General features: G+C 35.9%; 1 protein-coding gene across 7 annotated transcripts in view; it reads right to left on the reverse strand.

Annotated features, from left to right (window-relative positions):
- The window catches only part of inpp4b (inositol polyphosphate-4-phosphatase type II B), a 451,889-nt gene that overhangs the window by 111,653 nt on the left and 319,869 nt on the right, over nucleotides 1-20,367 (reverse strand). For all 7 annotated transcript variants that reach the window (XM_066718396.1, XM_066718398.1, XM_066718399.1 and 4 more), the window contains 2 exons: nucleotides 5,462-5,573; nucleotides 3,634-3,706 (listed from right to left, as the gene is read on the reverse strand). In XM_066718396.1, coding sequence (XP_066574493.1) covers nucleotides 3,634-3,706; nucleotides 5,462-5,573 — 185 coding nt within the window. The remainder of the gene's footprint in view (nucleotides 1-3,633; nucleotides 3,707-5,461; nucleotides 5,574-20,367) is intronic.

The raw sequence follows: 20,367 nt of genomic DNA on the forward strand, positions 1-20,367 counted from the left end.
ATATATATGAACATAAGAAAGTTTACAAACGAGAGGAGGCCATTCGATCCATCGTGCTCGTTTGGTGTCCATTATTAACTAAGTGATCCAAGGATCCTATCCAGTCTATTTTTAAATGTTCCCAAACTTTCAACCACATCGCTTGGCAGTTTGTTCCAGATTGTGACGACTCTCTGTGTGAAGAAGTGTCTCCTGTTTTCTATCTTGAATGCCTTGAAGCCCAATTTCCATTTGTGTCCCCGGGTCCGTGTGTCCCTGCTGATCTGGAAAAGCTCCTCTGGTTTGATGTGGTCGATGCCCTTCATGATTTTGAAAACTTGGATCAAGTCCCCACGTAGTCTCCTCTGTTCCAGGGTGAAAAGGTTCAGTTCCCTCAGTCTCTCAGTAGGATATTCCCTTCAGACCTGGAATAAGTCTGGTTGCTCTCCTCTGAACTGCCTCTAGAGCAGCGATATCTTTGTGTGGAGCCCAGAACTGTACACAGTATCCAGATGAGCTCTAAGTAGTGCATTGTACAGTCTGAACATTACTTCCCTTGTTTTAAATTCTACACTTTTGACAATATACCCTAACATCCTGTTTGCCTTTTTTATTGCTTCCCCACATTGTTTGGATGGAGAAAGTGAGGAGTCCACATAGACTCCTAAGTCTTTCTCATGCGTTACTTCATCTGGTTCTATTCCTCCCATAGTGTAATTATAGTGGACATTTTTGTTATCTGCATGTATTACCTTGCACTTGTCCACATTGAATTTAATCTGCCAGGTGTCGGCCCACAACTGAATATTATCTAAGTCCCTTTGAATAGCCTGTGCTGCCAAGATTGTATCTGCTGAGCCACTTATTTTAGTATCATCGGCAAATTTGACAAGTTTGCTAAGTATCCCAGAGTCCAGATCATTAATGTAGATTAGAAAAAGCAAAGGCCCTAGTACTGATCCCTGTGGAACTCCACTAACAACCTCACTCCAGTTAGAAGCAACTCCTCTAATCGACACCCTCTGTTTCCTATACATCAACCAGTTCATAATCCATCTACTTACATTACCCTGAATCCCTACAGCTTCCAATCTGAGGATCAGTCTTTGTTGTGGAACCTTATCAAAAGCTTTCTGAAAATCTAAGTATATCATATCATATGCTTTCACATGATCTACAGCTGCAGTTGCATGTTCAAAAAAGTCAAATAAATTAGTAAGACATGATCTGCCTCGTCTAAACACGTTGACTATCTCCAAGAATATGGTTTTCATTAAGATGCTCCTCTATTTTCTGTCTAATCATTTTTTCCAACATCCAAGTGATGCAGGTGAGACTGATTGGTCTTTAATTTCCTGGGTCAGTTTGTTCCCTTTCTTGTGGATTGGTTTGACATTTGTGGTCTTCTAGTCAGTTGGTGCATCTCCTGTTCTAAGTGTCTATATATATACTTTTTTGATTACGTATGTAAGTGATGTTGTATCACCTAATGTGTATATGTGGCATTTTTTATGTTACTTACATAGGGGCATATATATTTTCATTTTATTTTGTAAAAGTTATAGGCTGTATGTCAGAGAACATAAACTATATTTGTGTTAGTGGAAATACCTGTCATTGTGGATTTATAGATTGAGAGCAATGTTTGTGGCCCTTTATAAGCCTAGATATCAATTTTCCATAGATAGCGCAGCTGTTTAATTTCCGTCACTGTTCAGATATTATGATAGTAAAGTTAGTCTCCTGAGGTACTTCAACGGCTTGCTAATTTATAAAGTTGTCAATTACACTCTACACTGGAGAATTACCAATTCTCAGTCCTAAGCTAATTATAGACACTGTAAACTGTTTGTCTAAGATTTATTTATTCATGCTTTTGAAAACTTTTTAACATATGTTTATATAGAGATTTTTTGTCCCTCAAGTTTCTGTAAGCTTGCGAGGCTTTTCACTTTAGTGTGAAAGTTTACTGTAATGATGCAAAACATTAAACTTTTCTGTCAATCTATCTATACTTTCTTATGGTGAGAGACAGAGGCAGATTTGTCAAGAGCTTGGCCTTTCACTTCCAAAGCAGTATTAAAAGAGTGGATTAACCTACAGCCTCCTCTAAGTTAAACTGACAGCAAATCACATCTTTCAATCTTTCCTTCAGCTCTTAAAGAAATGACCTCTAAAATGTCTTCCAGGGCTCACAGTATCCCTGAGAAAAATAATAAATTAAGATCTTGGACTGAATGCATTAGTGAATCTTCCAAATTTCACAGTGACTGCCATATTTTCAGAGAACCAGCTGTGAATTGATTAAAGAATTTGTGACAACTGCTCATTAATAGCCAAGAGACTCTGAGACAATACTGACAGTGGCTGTGATATGAGTTACAAATAGGTTGGATTATAGTTGCATCAGTGCAGTACTGCACATGTCTGAGAACAAAGGGCAATTCCAATACATGCAAAAAAAATAGGTATTACATTCAAAGAAAAGAACCAACAGAATCTTTAATTTTCCAGCATTTCCCCGTTGGAGTCCTTTATTCAAAACACTTGGCGTGTCAGTGAAATGATTTGGTCTCCTGAGTTCCTCTCTCATTTTTTCACATAACAATGTGGCACTGCTGGCATATTTTCAACCAGCTTGTGAAAAAGAGTCCAAGAAAAAAGCTCTCTTGGCAGCTGTTTGCATTGTGTTTGACTAGGCAATGCCATTGTATGCCAGGTTTGAAAAACACTACACTCGTCGGTACCAAGACAAGTAAATACATATCTTGATGTTCACTCAGCACTTTGGTTCTTAGATAACTGTCAGACACAATATCTAATGCAAAACACTGTGCACACTTGGGGTTGTTATCTTCACAGTACAATACGCACAACGAGAGATGAGACTGAAAGACTTAAATTTGTCGATTTGCTCATGTGTCAACTTGCTTGTATCTCAGACATTTAGACACTCAAATCTGCAGGATTATGATAAAAGGAACTTCATTGTTTTGCTAATGAAAATAACTGTTTTAACATTTGTATTCAGTTCTCCACTTGACTTATTTCTTTAAATTGTTTTTGTTTCCATAATTTCATTAACGATACACAAGATACAGTGTGTGTGTCTGTGTCTGTGTGAACATGGTGGGGATAGTACACTATTTCTGTACTCCGAATATTAAAACGTTGAACTAATCAGAGTGTGGAATCCTCTACTTGACCTATTATCAATCTGTTATCACCAAGAAAATCTGCTAACAAAGGAAGGTAAGTGAGAACTTTAGAAGGTCATCTGCCATCAGCTAATGTGCCAGAATGATGGGTTTGTCCTGTTGAGATAGGAAGGGTGGTGGAAATGACAGACGGTGCTGAAATGTTTTGATCTGGATTACATAATAAAGGAAACGCAGTGTTTAGCTAAGAGCTAGAGTTCTTCCAGTCTTTAACTCCTTAGACTGGCCACAGGAAGACAAAAAAACAACTCTGCACTGTTTGTTATACAACCTGACATCAAGCATTTTCAAATCTGTTCTCTTAAGATACTAGATTGTTTAAGAGTATACATCTTTCAAGAAAACTGTCAAACTGTGGTCTCTGTAGACAACAGTAAAATTACAGGAGAGATGAGATGCAGCACATAAAAGGCAAAAGGGAATCATGTAAACCTACCAGCGTTCATCAGAGGGTTGTTATCTTTGTCATTTGCTGTTCCGTGCGATGCTGCCTCACATACTAAGGTATACTGCATAAAAGAGACAAAAAATTGTTTGTTACTTTTTTATCTGAAAATGCTGGTCCAGAATTCATTTCTACTTTTTTAATTCAAGGAGAAGAACATTTTGGCAGTCTTTAATTGTCTTTATCTTCAACAGTTTTAAAGGTTATGGCATATAAAGTAAGTCAGACATCAGAACCTTACACAATTGTATTAAACACACGGTTTTTAATTATATTTGCCTTCAAAGGACCCAGAACCACTCAGTGTCTATTTAATTGTAAAGGCAGAAAATGGCCTGTATGAAAATGACAGTAAATGGGTATTCAAACGTATCATGAAGAATGGCTGACATAAATTATGAAGGTGTGCTACATAAGTAGCAGTAGCAGTTTTTGGAGAGATTGTATGGTCCTTGGCCATCTCTGTTTTTGATGTGTCTTAATCATGTTAACTACAATGACTTCAGAAAAGGATTCATTGCAGAAAAGATCTGACTTTCAAAGGGAAGGAAGGGGAAAATATTCTTTACAAATGTGACATTCCATAACTTCATAATGACAGATGCTTTAGTTACTGTGGTGTGGCCTTCTACCAATTGTCTCAAAATAACAAATACACTAATCCAAGTCAACTGAATGTAAAACAGAATTAAAATATTAGAAGGGAGTAGGTGTTATTCAATATAAATATAAAACATGCAGAAGGCAGTGTCTTATTGAATAAGTATACAAAGCTTTCATTTTTAATGGCCCAGGGTATTCTGAAATGGAACTAATTTCCTTGTTAACAGAGTAAAATTTTGTAGGACATCTAATTGAATTGTATAAGGGACCTTCCTTCAGAAAAGTCAAAGTGGTTGTCATATGATTCTAGTTTTGCTAATGTACATGTTAACTTTTATAAGATAAAGCTGGAGTACTATTTGAACAAGTATGCTTTTACTGGCCAAGTGGGACTAACAGTTGTTGAGTTACAATCTTCTAAATAACAGCATCAGGAACATAATATATAGAAATAAATTGTGGCAAATACTTCAGAAATTAGAGAAGTAGAGAGAAGAAAGGCCGAAGGGAAATGCAGACGAAAGAGTAGAAGAATACATAAACAAAAGGGATGACATTTCTTAAAATAAAATAACTAATTTGTTCGATACTTGACAGTGTACTTAATTAGTGACAAAGTAGGGAACATGGGACACACAAGCTATCACTATAAATCAAGGAAATGAATTGTGACGTGCTAGGCTGGAAGGAAACAAAGTTGCCACCTTGATAAGAACTTGCATAATCACATAATCAGAATTTAGGTTGTACTTTGAAAGACAGGGAAGACTTGAAATGAATGTAAATAAATACATTAATAAATAAATCAAACACAATAAATAAACAACACAAAATGCACACTCCTTTTCCTGTTGCTACAATTAGAGGAAACCCAACCATTCCAACTGCATATTTGCTATTCCTGTATCATTTGTTCACTGCTTTTATAATAATAATACTTTTGTTACCATAAAGTATGTAGACACATACTATTATTATTACTAGTAGAAGTAGAAGTTACGCACACACTCATACACACACACACACACACACACACACACACACACACACACACACACACACCCATACTCACTAAGGGCTGTCTCAGGCAGATGAATCTCATTTAGCCACTTGACTAATGACATCTTAAGCCCCGTAGTATTAACAGCAATTCAGGCATCTGGAAGAACCAATCACTTGTAATTTAATTTGTGCAGTCAAGTGGCTAAGATCATACCTTCTGTCCCTGAGCATCTGCTGCAATTTGGTCCACTTCTCCATCCTCTATCTCCCCCATTTTCAGATGGCTGACCACTACAGTGCCCACTGTGTTGGTACCATCTGATGTCCTGGAGAGAGGAGAGAATACAGGGAGGGTGAGTGAGGGGGACATTGGAATATAACTGTCTTGTCAGGACAGAACGTAAATTACATTCTCATATTAATTTTGATCACTTTATTTTCCTCTTCATTGCTGGGCCTTGCGTGGTGATTGTAATTACCCCGGTACAACCGTCTTTTTAAAATTAAGAAAAATGACTTTGCTGCATGAAGCAAACAGTTTCGATAAGTGTGATTGATCTTCTTCAAATCATCTATCTCCCTCTTGGAACACGATAATTAGCAGACAAGCAAGTGGTGTCTTGGCTAAAGGCTGGGAGATAGGGATCTTAAGAAAAACAGGAGTGCTGGTTGCTTGCAAGGAAGCACAGCAGGACTTTATTTTTACCTCCTCATTTCCATAAAGATGCAGCTGCTCTCGGTGTATCCCTCAGGCAGAGTGCTAGGGAAGTGAGGTTGACTGAAACCTCTACATGTTATAACAATGCCATCCTTTAGCTGGATAGAGATGTGACCTGGATTTTTTCATGGGTCCTATTCTGCTCAAATTATAATGCCACGATACACAACAGAGTCGACCTGTGTCTGAACGCAGTCTCAAGACGAGGGCTTTGTGAGAAAAAAAAGAAAAAAAAAAGGAGGACAATTATTCTAATAAATCATATTTACAGCTCACCATGTAGTGGTCTATTAAGCCCACTTTTGCTCTTCTTTTCAACAACCACTTATTCAGTATATTGCATTTTTATTGTTGTTTAAAAATAACTTTTGAGCATGCCACCAAAACAATTTGCTCATCAGTCACAAAATAGTTTATTTATTTATTTCCCCCACTTCTCAAGGATTTGTAAAGCAGGATGTTAACAAAAGAAATCAGTCAGGGGCTGCCTGAGTTATATGCTACAAATCAAGAAGGTAGACGATTGTTCCCACAGATCATAGGCAGAAGTATGCTGTTTTATGATTGACCTCAAATTAACTTTCAAGGGTTGAAACCGAGGTGAAGGATACATCGTCCAACACATGACAAAACTACAGCTGGTATTTAACCATGCCTTCAAAATGCTTGTGAGCTTATTTTGAAAACTTATAATTGGCTTTTGTTGTTTTTATGGCAGCAGTTAATCAAGGAGCATTGTTTAAATGAGAAAAAAAAAAGATTTAATGAATATGCTAAGAACCTGTGTTTTGAATGCTGAATGATTGATTTAATCATTGATTAAAGACTGGCCTTGCATTTCTGACTCATTTCTTAATTATTACTTTCTATTTTCCATTTCGCAGACAGTTCATTCACATATGCATTTGTCTATGTAGAATGAGCCAAGAAGATGCAGCAAAGGTAGTGTTTAGGGTGGATGAGGGATGCAACACAATAAAGGCTGGGAAACTGCATTAATTGTTGGATTCTCATGCTTCAGAAGGTGGAAGACGGACACAAGACTTGGGCTGTGCACCTCCCAAACCATTTTGTGAATCCTAATATAAAACTATTTTGCTTTCTACCCCCCAAGCTAATTTTGTGCAAATATTGCTCTCTCAATCATTCATCACAAAGTAATATCTAAAATAATAAATACATGTGAAACTGCTTCATCGTTTTGGGAGGACCCCCCCACCAAAATTAGATGTATTGATTTAAGTCACACATTTCAATGTCTATATTCGAGTGTCTAAAAATATGCCAAATCCAAAAGTGAAACATAAACCTGCCCAAAAGCCATGGATAGAATAAGGCCAAGAATTAATAGTATTGCTATTCAGTATTCAAATATATTTGAAGACATTATAAGCCCACATGCAGAGCTAAGCATGATGATCAATACTGAGATGACAAGCGGAAGATGTTGGGACTAAATTCGGTATCCTCAAAGGCAAATATTATAGGTTAGATATTCAACAGCGTTTAAAGTGTAGCACATTTAAAACACCTTGATGGGTCCACGCAAATATCTGTCCCGGACTGTATCTGAAATGCATCTGCAGTGGTGTGGTTGGAGTATAGGAGAATCAACATGCTTTTCTTCCATTAAAGTAAAACGGCTGCTTTGGAAAATAATTGCTTTTCACGCAAAACACTTCTTGATATTACTTACTTTAAGAATTCTTGTGACAAATCTTCAGTGATGAGACACCGTAAAATGCACAAGTGTGAACACTTTCCTCTTTGACACTCACCCATTCCTCATATAGAAAGTACTTATATAGTAGAGCCATGTCGAATATCTCTGCAAGCACATGGGCACTGAGGGAGACATCAGAAGTCTACAAGAGTGTCTCCGAAGGCAGTATGAGGGCTAACGAGTGAAACTGTGTCACAATAAAGCCACAATACCAAAATAACTGAAATGAAAAGAGCAACTGCAGGGACAGAGAGTGGGGAAAGAGGAAACTCACAGTCATAAATCTTGTCTCCTATTCCGGACACAGGTAGGTTTACACAAACCAGTTCACCATTCATTGTCTGGCTCATATTTGATTAGTTTCTGAAAGCCCTAGTATTTAATGAAAACCTGTCACTTGTAGCAAAAAGGTTAAGTGATTCTATTATGGAAGGATTCCCTGATAATTACATGTAATTGCAGTACTTTGTCAGGAAAATGCAAATCTGCTTTATGACTGCCCTTGAAATCTGACATGAAATAAAATCAACTCAGTATTTCAATATTTCTGAAAAAAACATATTATACAAAAACATTATTATTATTAATACACTATTACTAATATTAATGATGGTGACAATGATAATTCCAACAGATACAATAACAAAAACAACAACAATAATAATAATAATAATAATAATAATAATAATAATAATAATAATAATAATAATAATAATTGTTAGTTATCATTTTCTACTACGATTTGCAATACCTGTAATTAAAAGCTAAACCCGACAGAAAACGTGTCCAATTCCTTAGCAGAAAAAAGGCAATATAACATCCCTTTTCAGGCTTTTTTTTTTTTTAAAGCAAAGCAGCTGCCTTAAAAAGTCAATTCAAAGAATGTTGTGTACTTTGATAGCACAGACTTGGGAGCTGAATGCTGATTTACACATAAGAGACAGATAAACAAATAAATAAATAGACTAAAACTTTCTGTACTTCATATCTTTCATGCTCTGGTTTGATTATTAGAATCTCATGGCTTTCCTTTCACCAGGCCACCCCTGCAGTAGAGTGAAAGTCGACCACGATAACTCCTTTTTAGGCAGTTCAAAAGAAAATATGTGCCGCCATCACACACTCCTCTAAAGAAGAGTCAAAACAGGAAAAAAGAAAGCCAGTTCAAGGCATTAAGAGAATTACTTAGTTGCAGTATAAGGGCATATCATTTTCAGAAGAAAAAATGAAGTCCAGGAAATTTCCAAAATTCTCCATATATCTAACGGTTCTGGAGTAATGCTATTCTGAACTCATAGGTGAAAAAAGTTAAGGAAACATCAAAGATTTGCACACTGCACAGAACCTTAAATAAAACCAAAAGACACAACAAAACAAACCAAAAAATAAACCTGACAGCTACACAGAACAGAGGAGGAAGCACAAGCGGAAAAAAACAAAAAATCATCAGAGAGAATAAATCAAGAACTACGGATGTAAACAAAGAATGCATGTGCTTGCTTTCTCTTTCTCCTGTAACTGAAAGCGTCAAAATACTAGAGGGCATTTCAGCTGCTTCTGTTGTTATAAAAAGGCGTGGCGAAACAGACAATTATTATAAATTTTTATAGCACTGAAGCGAAATCCCATGAGTCATGCTTTCATTGCCTGACACTGATTAATGCCCTAAATAAACCAGGACAGGACTAAATATATTTAAACTCTCCAACTGTAGCTCTGCCGAGGACGGAGGTTATGAGAAAGACTAAGCTGAGATAAGTCTTTTTATCCTGCAAATCCTAACCCCCCCCTTAAAAAAATAAGGGGCGACTCAAAAGATAAAATGTTGAAAATATGCCACAACCCGTTTTACAACACGGCTTGCTTTGTTTGAAGAGAACTTTAAAATCATCACAGGACCTGCTAGCTTATCCACAGGTTCAATAAATACAATATTGACTTACTTGGAGCAAAAATATGAACCAGTCCCAGCCATCTGCCTGCCTGAAATAATATCCCACTCCTTGATGCATTATGACACATCCATAAACTTGCATAGATTAAGAAATACAGCAATTAGTTGCCAGTTTTAGACTCCTGTGTAACCTTCATCTGTTAATTATTTTTATTATATTTAACACAAAAGAGCTCAAATCCTCAACCAGACCTGCCATATGCTCAAAGATATCATTGTAAGCTTAGAGTCCTCTCCAAAGCTTACTGCAGCCCTTATTTTCTGGATCCACATAGTATTTTAAAATATTTCTCCTATGGCAGATTTTTGCCACAAAAGAGGATGAAACTAATGATGTTTATACATTAGCAACTCATTCTTCACACAGTTATGCACAGTTGGGGAAAAAAACAACTCCCCAAAGTACTATATGTCTACAGCAATTTCTGTCTTCATTGTTTTTCTGGCTGTAGAATCCTATTACTGTGTGATGTTTCTCCATAATTTGGAGGTTAGGGTTTTGTTTAGTCTGAGATTAATTTAAAAATGCAATCCTAATGATGACAGACTATATATTAAAATGTGTGTTTTTCCTGTGTTTTTTATAGTTGATTTTTGTCTCAATTGTGCAAATACAGCCACTGATTTACTGATTTAACAAGCATATGTTCAAGACAAACACATACAAACAAAACAATATCTTTCTACAGGTGTCTAGCATTGCCTCCTTTTAATTTAGCCAGCTTCTAACAGAAATCCATATTCAGAATGGAATGCTAAATCATCACCATGATGTTTAATGCATATCCACATATTTCCATAAAGTTCTGATTGTATGGGAAACTCTCGTTGTGATTCAATCCATGCCAATGCTCAAAAAGTTAAGTGAGGAATCGATGACAACCAAATGAAAAACCAAGATGTTGCATCTAAAAACATGAACTAAGTCAGTGACCTCCATCTCCACTCTGCAGATGAATAAATTACATTATCAAGTGGAAGGCTGGAGTGCCTTAATATTCATTCATCCACAACTGTTGTACCAAAAACATATTATATTGATGGAGGGGGTGGACATCCTGGAGAAAGATGGAGTTGGTCTACAAGTACTAAATGAATGAAAACCAAGTTAATAAATAATAAATAAACTGGAAATGAATTTTTGAAAAGAATCCTGACAGCACACTCACAAATTACATATGCAATGAAGTAGAAATGCTCTTAATGTATAGATGTGGTGCATCCACATGAAGACAGAAAAAACAAAAAAAACACTGGACAAGTTCAGAGTCTGTTTGACATTTGTAATGCAGCGATATTTATTGGTATTTGGTACAGAGCCAAAATTATGACAATTATGTCACTGTCCAAAAATGTATGGACCTAACTGTACAGCTCTGGAAAAAATTAAGAGACCACTGAAAAAAATATCAGTTTATCTGGTTTTCCTATTTATAGGTATGTGTTTGGGTAAAATGAACATTTATTTTTTTATTCTATAAACTACTGACAACATTTCTCCCAAATTCCAAATAAAAATATGAATGCAATGGAATGGCTGTCATACATGTAGAGATGCTGATTTAAGAAAAAAAAATGCAGTGGTCTCTTAATTTTTTCCAGAGCTGTATATAAAGAAACAAAAATAATCTGCAATGTCTGTCGGTGTTCTACCCATTTACCTGAAGAGAAAGGTATTTTGTGAATGCATACTATGAGTGCTCACTTATGGCTCTGAAACTGGACAACACAAAGAGGCATGACCAGATGAATGCCTGGACTAACAAGAAGAGATAGAAAAATGTGAATTGATCCAAAAACAAACAAAAATATGTACCATAATTGAAAGACTGCAAATGTTAAAATGGGAATGGGCTGGACACATTGCAAAGAAAAATAGATCAAAAATGCTATTGAATAGATACCAAGAGATGCAAAAATCCTTAGAAGAAAACAACATAAAAGATGGAAAGATGAAATTATAAACTTTGCAGGTGTGATATAGAAAAGGGAAGCTATAGATCAAAGCAAGTGGAAACATCTTGATGTTATAGATTTTAAAGTACAAATCCACCTGACATCTCTCTTCGGTGTTCTGTTAATTTACTAAATCACGCAAATTGTGTCAAATGTGCATCACAACAGCATTGTAATGTGAGAGACAATTTGGAAGGGAAAAAACAAATACCAGTCTGTGGTATGAATCAAAGTTCACTTAAAAATAAAATAATATCGGAACATTTTTTTGTTTTGTTTTTTGGTACAGTATGCTCACATTTCACATATTTCCAGGTCTCCTATAAATGTGCCTTCAATGTGGATATAATATTTTTCATCCAAGTGGGGATTTTACAATACTATCTTTTAGTAAGGCTTGACCCTACAAACTACATTTTATATCTAAATCTAAATTGAATTACCTGAACCTACCGACTGACTCAATATTTAATCTAGTGTTCCATATGGCTTGTACTTTTTCCATTGCATTGGTACAGGGTGGAAATGATTGTTTGTTAGCGTATATACCTTTGTTGTTGTTAAAGTGGGTTGATGTTAATTTTCAATTCCTGATTATAATTTACAAAATAATATCTTAGTTATAGTTCTTATAATTGGCAGGATTTACATATAATTTTAGATTTTGGCAAAGTTAACAGACTATATATGCATTTAATAGCAACTGTTAAGGTAAAAGTCAAGCAAAACCTTTTTCACACTGCTTGCATTCAGATAGTAAACCACAATATCACAAAAAGAATGTACTGCTCAACTCTTACTGTAACTTGAAAAAAGTTAGTGTACAAGAACTAGTGCCAACGGGGCTCTACTTTTATTTGTATGGCTTGTTTTTACTTGTTTTGTTACTTGTTAATAATAATAATAATAATAATAATAATAATAATAATAATAATAATAATAATAATAATAATGTAATCATAAACTATGTAGGCTGAGAGTATTCTGAAGGCCCTATGAACAACTACACGAAATATTCAACATTTACTCCAGACCTCTATTTTGAAATTATTATTACACACACAATTTAGTATTCTTACATTGAAACAGCTAGCAATTATATAGATATCTATCCTTAGGAAGTCTGACTCCAACAAATATGCAGGATATTAAACTTTTTCTATTTGTAAAGCATTTAGTTGCTTTTATATAGGGATATATGTCTATGTTATACTATGAAACACTTTGCTAATCAAACAAAAATATTCAACAACACTAGCGTTGCAGTCAATTGACATATTTCCCTGTGGAATGACAACAGCAGTGAGATGTTATTCTCTCCTTTTTCATGTTATTTTTACACATCTTCCCTTCAGAATAGGGCCTGGACCAAATCATAGGTTTGAATACCACAAATAGCTTTGCGTAGGATTCTGCTTCAGCAAAACAACAAAATGAACATGAAAAGCAAAATGCTGATCACGAAAGCATCAATCTTCTTTCTATGAAATGGAACTGCTACAAATTTATAGTTTAACTTTATTCAACGTAGTGAAGGGAAGGTGCTGTAATGGTCTGTGCTGTACCTGGATGCACATTGATGACATCACTGCCTTGGACTCACTGTAAAATTGTGTAACCACAACAAATACGTGTCAAATCCATGCACTTTTGGGCAGACATATCAGCCTCAAACATCATTAACTGTACCAGACATCATGAATGTCAACTAGCACTGGTGCAACACAGCCTTCAGCCCATAGACATGTGTTGTATGTAATCAACAGGTGCCCATGCGACGGTGGGAGATTAGACACTTGGCAACACACTTGGATGCACACGCTGGGACCAGTACCTGCTCAGAAATAGCAATTTGTCTGAATTGTTAGAAACAAGACACAAACACTTTTCTTCAATCTGCTGATCTCTGCTTTTCTTGAGCTACTCAAATAGGCGATAGCTCTGGAGAGAAGCCAGGTGGTAGATACCCATCCTTGTCCTCCTTTCCAACTGACAGAGTTTGATCTTTCCCAGGGGGACGTTTTAAGAGAAACTCTGTTTATGCTCCAATGACAATAAGATACTTTCCAGGAATTACTGTCACTTTAAAATGACTAATTTCTCAGTTCTTTCTGAAGACAATATTTATTTCTTAAAACTTTATAAAACTTATAAACATATGTATATTCCTACCCAGAAAAATACTGCATACTGAAATAACTAATTATTCTTAGATGCTCATTGTAATCTACTAGAACTTTAATGAATAAGGCACTGTGAAGGTGCAAATTTGCCTGTAATGGCACAACCTAGTGATACATAATGTAAAACATGCCGACAACATTAAATTGATAGTTGAATCATGCAATCCCTTGTCAATCTGGGGACCCCCAATTCTTTAAAATTGCAGAACTCTGAGGATCATGGTATTCTATTACAATTGCTTCTCTCCCTTTAAATGTTGCAATTGATTGAATTGATCTTTTTAAATGAAAACATCAATTCAAAATATTTGTAAACTTGTATGTATTGATCTTTAATTTTGCTAATGAGTGGAAGATTGGTTAGAGTGCTTCTCTTTTCAAATCATTATAGCCTACATCTTTACAATAGGTTTGTGGTAAAATAATGCAAGTACACTAGCAGAGATTTCACTTAACAATAATCATTAAAAAAGCTCTATGAAGTATCTGAAAAGAACTTACAAGATGACAAAGTGTAACCAGGATTAGACTGGAGATGAACAATTGGCAATCTTAGCACTAATTTGCTGCAATAGTTTTGTAGTTTTCTATTAGCGGGTGCGTCAAAGTTTTGATTTAATCCGGCCCTTTGTCTTGTTAAAGATCTTGCGGATTAAATTAATTAATTACTTACTTAAATAAATACATAAATAAAACACTCCTTATTCAGTTGAGTAGCAAGAGGCCTTTTCACCTTATCAGCACTAAAGAGAACTAAAAGCAAACAAGGTGGGTGAGGTTTAATCTGTACTTTCCCTCTATGGCTCTGTGAAAAGGATAAAGAACTAAATATAGAGTTATTGGCTAAAAAGCAACAGATGTTTACCAATCAAGAACTGAGCAATGAACACCCATTGCACTGAATACAGAAGTCTGTGGTTTAGGCTCTGTGCTCTGTTACATCTACCAGAGATATCTGCAGAGGTTATAGATAATGTTGTGATCTTTATATCACACTTACATGTGCAAACAGTATGCAAAGACATGGTGCTTTATTTAACTTGGATACAAATTGGAGAAAGAAAACAACTTTGTACAGCCTTATTAGTAAATCACCATGGTTTAAGCAAATAATTAACTAGAAACTTGTATGTTTAGAGAAACTGAAATCAGATTGTACCCAATATAAGGGTTTTATATCAGTACAGTAATTAATTGATCTACAGTGTTCAGTCCTTTCAAAATGTTATCTTAATTTATGTAGTGAAAGTCAAGAGAAAGTTAACATTTTATAAATACTACAAATAATATTCTAAATCAAAACTGAAAGAAAACATTAAGGTTAATAAAAAGCAAAACTATGGCAGTTTTATATTCTGTTATGTGTGGATATGCTGCAATCTTCAAAAAACCTGTGTAAAATACTAAGAATAGGTTAGATGAACTACAGGACCTGATGTGCAGTGGGACTCATTTATTTACTTGGGTATCATACCAATTTCAACCCAACTGAATGTTTTGACCTGACCTAAAAAATTAAAGTATTGCAGAACAGGAAAAAAAAGAAACTCTGATGCTCAAGCACTTTTGAGAAGAACCGCAGCCCTTCTGTTGAGCTGTTAGCCCCTGCATGACCTTTGATCGCTCTTCTGTGGTCATGGACTCCATTGAGTTACTGTACTGCGCGACCAAGGTTGAGAGTCGCAGAGGATCAATGTCTTTTGAAAGCCATTGTTACTGTATACAGTTCCCAAGACCAAATCGATAACCATGTATCGCTTGTTCCTAATTCGAAATATTTCAGAAGTCTACTTTTATTGACAACTTCAAAGCTGTCTAAATCTTTTGCGACTTGAAAAAAATGTAATATAAACATAACAAATCACCCTGGAAGTGGCACAAACCCTTGTGAATCCTTCAAAATCATCATCACTTCTGATTAAACATATTTGTAATGTCGTTTCATGTTCATTAGCAGAAAATACGAATGCAGAATGACGGGACCATTTCCCATGCTCAGTTGGGCTGGTTTCACAGACCCATATTAGCACTAGTCATAGACTATTCAATGATAGTTTAGGTAAAGTACTCCTAGACAAGTGCTAATCAAGGACTGTGAAATCAGACATGTGCATACTACAGTAATTTAAGCTTGGACGTATGTCTGTTTGAGCTAGAAGGGAAACAATGCACTTTAATAGTTACAACATAGCATGACTATCTGAGGAATTCTATTGGAGAGCCTAGGCTGTGAAGACTGGGGATTTATCCACTGCAATCGAACACACCAGATAACTGAAATTCTTCAGATTCATATAAGTGAGTAGATTTATTTTGTATAATATTTTGCCTATTACTTTTTGATGTATTGCATGTCAAATATAACAATGCCAGCAGACGAGTCTAGTTTACGAGTGTATGTGTATGCATGTGTGTATAGGATGTGGGGCCCAATATGCAAACTTACACCAGGGCGTAATCGCTGTTGTTGCCAGTGTTAATGTAATTGATTTGCTTTGCATAAGGGAATTGTATAAAAGTAATACCGATAGCCTACTAGGTTTTCACTTTATGATTAATTGAATAATCTACTCACCCTTCACGATTGCACATTTGCACTCTCTGTCGTTTTGATGCATCTGTTTTTTTTTTATATCTGCGACAAAATTATATTAGCACAAATTGTATTTTTATTGTTGTTGTTGTAGTAATTAATATTATTAATGGCAAAAACATCTATTCTAAAGCAGATTTGTGAACATCTAGATATTATATAAAAGGGTACCCTATGATACATTTAGACTTTTATTGTGTTGACCATGTTTCCAAATTCAGAAAATATCCTCTACTTAATGCCATTGTACAAACATTTTCAGTATTTATGTATTTAATATCCGCCATTCACGTAGGCAAAGTCACAACTACTATGTCACATCTATTATAATCATGTATTCAGTGCCTTGCAAAAGTATTCAGACCCCCATTTTGTAAAATTACAAAACTTGAATGCTCAAACTAACTAACTAAGGGTAAGATAAGTTACAGTAAAAATCAGCACAAACTAAAGAAATAAAACTGATATATGTTGATTTAATAAGTATTCAGACCCCTCTACTCCATATCTGGAGAAAGCACCTTTGGCAGCAATTACAGCTGCAAGTCTTTTCAGGTGAGTCTCTACCTTCGAACCTTCAGCTCCCTCCACAGATTTTCTATGGGATTAAGGTCTGGAGACTGGCTAGGCCACTCCAGGACCTTAATGTGCTTCTTCTTGAGCCACTCCTTTGTTGCCTTGGCTGTGTGTTTTGGGTCATTGTCATGCTGGAATACCCATCCACGACCCATTTTCAATGCCCTGGCTGAGGGAAGGAGGTTCTCACCCAAGATTTGATGGTACATGGCCCCGTCCATCGTCCCTTTGATGCGGTGCAGTTGTCCTGTCCCCTTAGCAGAAAAACACCCCCAAAGCATAATGTTTCCACCTCCATGTTTGACGGTGGGGATGGTGTTCTTGGGGTCATTCCTCCTCCTCCAAACACGGCGAGTTGAGTTGATGTTAAAGAGCTCGATTTTGGTCTCATCTGACCACAACACTTTCACCCAGTTCTCCTCTGAATCATTCAGATGTTCATTGGCAAACTTCAGACGGGCCTGTACATGTGCTTTCTTGAGCAGGGGGACCTTGAGGGCGCTGCAGGATTTCAGTCCTTCACGGCGTAGTGTGTTACCAATTGTTTTCTTGGTGACTATGGTCCCAGGTGCCTTGAGATCATTAACAAGATCCTCCTGTGTAGTTCTGGGCTGATTCCTCACCGTTCTCATGATAATTGAAACTCCACGATGTGAGATCTTGCATGGAGCCCCAGACCAAGGGAGACTGACAGTTATTTTGTGTTTCTTCCATTTGCGAATAATCGGACCAACTGTTGTCACCTTCTCACCAAGCTGCTTGGCAATGGTCTTGTAGCCCATTCCAGCCTTGTGTAGGTCTACAATCTTGTCCCTGACATCCTTGGTCAGCTCTTTGGTCTTGGCCATGGTGGAGAGTTTGGAATCTGATTGATTGATTGCTTCTGTGGACAGGTGTCTTTTATACAGGTAACGAGCTGAGATTAGGAACACTCCCTTTAAGAGAGTCTCAGCTTGTTACCTGTATAAAAGACACCTGGGAGCCAGAAATCTTGCTGATTGATAGGGGATCAAATACTTATTTCCCTCATTAACATGCAAATCAATTTATAACTTTTTTGAAATGCGTTTTTCTGGATTTTTTTGTTGTTATTCTGTCTCTCACTGTTAAAATACACCTACCATTAAAATTATAGACTGATCATTTCTTTGTCAGTGGGCAAACGTACACAATCAGCAGGGGATCAAATACTTTTTTCCCTCACTGTACAGCAACATTGTATGTGCATTGTTCAAGTAGCCTACTTGTTTAACATACTATTTATGTATTTATTTGTTTTAGTCAGGATGATACTAATGTTGGACATGTTTAACTATTCTTGTGCAATGCCTGCAAAACGACAAGAGGACCCTGAATTATATGCTTTCTCTCTCACACATGCAGTACCACTGCAAGGTTAAATAAGGAAGAACCCTGTGGAGTGACATCACTGAGGAAGGCTTGACAGGCAACTTGCTCTTAATACCTTATCAGCATGGATGCCATTTACCAAGTATAAGAAGTGAAAATTGAATGAAATACACATGAGTGCTCTTGATGGAAGTCACAGTAATTCCACGGTTAAGGATATTAATGAGACTGTGATGCCAAAGAAAGCAACAAGGTTTCAGTGTCTGTCTTTTGGCAAAAATTAAACAAAAAAGAAAGTTTCTACTATATATTTCAGTTTTGATTTACAGCCTGTTGTTTAGACTTTGTGATAGAGTACAGCATAAAAGGTGGAAACATATATAATATGTTGACTTTAACAAATAAACACAAGTTCCTGAATAAACCTCAGGTAGAGAACTCTAAAAAATCTCCAAGAACTGGAGAAGTCAGGAAAACTTGGGAAAACTATAGGCCTATATGACTTCTGCTACAAGATAGGCACAGTGAGCTCAGGAAAAATATTTCCCCTTTTTCCAAACAATCTTGAAGGACTTCTGTCACCCTACCCCCCCCATTATAATTTGCAATGTGTTTAGAAAATGACAAAATATTAATAGACAACATGTGTATGCCTAGTTTATTGGTTTGATGTGGTTTAATCGCAGGGGGGGTTCAAGCTCTCCAATGGCACATGCAATACCAATGAAGTTGCAGTTGCTTAACTGAAATAAGCTTGTGCTAGAGTGACTTCACATTAAATAGCTAGCTTCACAGTTCAGCGGACAAGAATTTAAATTAAACTTTATATGATATTTTCATTTTTTCCCCTTAGGATCACCATTTGTCTCCGGTTATTTTCACAATGATTTATTTGTATTTTCCACATACTTTTTAATGTATCCCATTGAGTACAGTTACCAATAACTGTCTGTCTGGCAGCTCTAACCTGGTGAAAAACTATTCCATGTCACAGAAGCAACTTAGAAGCAACTTGCCTAGAATATCAATAACAACACTGCTAGAACATAACAAGTCTGAGGAGTTTTACAGCTAATTGGAGATCATTAAAATAAACTCAGAACCCTTAATGGTAACGTGTTAATAAGTATATCTAGCCTACATGAAAACAGCTCCAAAAATGTAATAATGATTAATTTTAAAAATGTATGCCCATCCATGTTTTAAATTCTATTTTTTATTATACTAATTTATTATCTTAGAGCTGCAAAATATAATAGAGCAACAATCCACTGAAAATCAATAAAACAATTATATGCTGCAAGTGTATGAAGTTCTCCTAAACCATGTTTAAAATTGATTTTTTCCAGACGCCTTTACCTACAGTAAATGTTTTGAGTTCAATGGAAAACAACACAGAAAATTCTGCAAGATGTTGGCGTAAGACATAGAATCACACAGGAATACACTGTTTTCACCTTACATGACACAGCTATTGCACTACTGTAAACTACAGGGACACTCTCTCTGAAATACCAATGAGGAAAATCTGTGAATAAATCCTTGGCTTATGAAAATATTTCAAAATTAATATAAGAAATGTTTTTGATATATTGTTTCTTTGTAATGTGAGTTAAAGAAGATAAAAAAGAGAGATTTATCTTGGATGTGTATTCAAAGTATCCCTTCACATGGATGGGCATTCTACCTGGGGTATTACATTATTCCTTTATTTTAATTGGGATACAGACCACAATTTGCAGATATAAATCTTATGGCTCATAATTTGTGAGTAGAGAAATAAGTTAGGTAGGGCAGGGAAGAGATATAAATGGAGGGAAAGACTCAAAGGGTGAAGGTCAATATTCTAAGTATAACTGATTTCAAATGATATATTATATATATATCCATCCACAATGAAGGGCATAGTAAAAAGATGTCCTCAAGAAAAAGTTACAATAGTAAGAGTTTTGCTTAGGAAGAGCATTGGATAAGATTGTAAAAGACAACAAAAATTAAGTACTGTGCAAAAGTTTTAGGCAGGTGTGAAAAAATGCTGTAAAGTAAGAAGGCTTTCAAAAACAGACA

Source organism: Amia ocellicauda, chromosome 12 (genome assembly GCF_036373705.1).
Source record: "Amia ocellicauda isolate fAmiCal2 chromosome 12, fAmiCal2.hap1, whole genome shotgun sequence".
NCBI classification, from domain to species: Eukaryota; Metazoa; Chordata; class Actinopteri; order Amiiformes; family Amiidae; genus Amia; species Amia ocellicauda.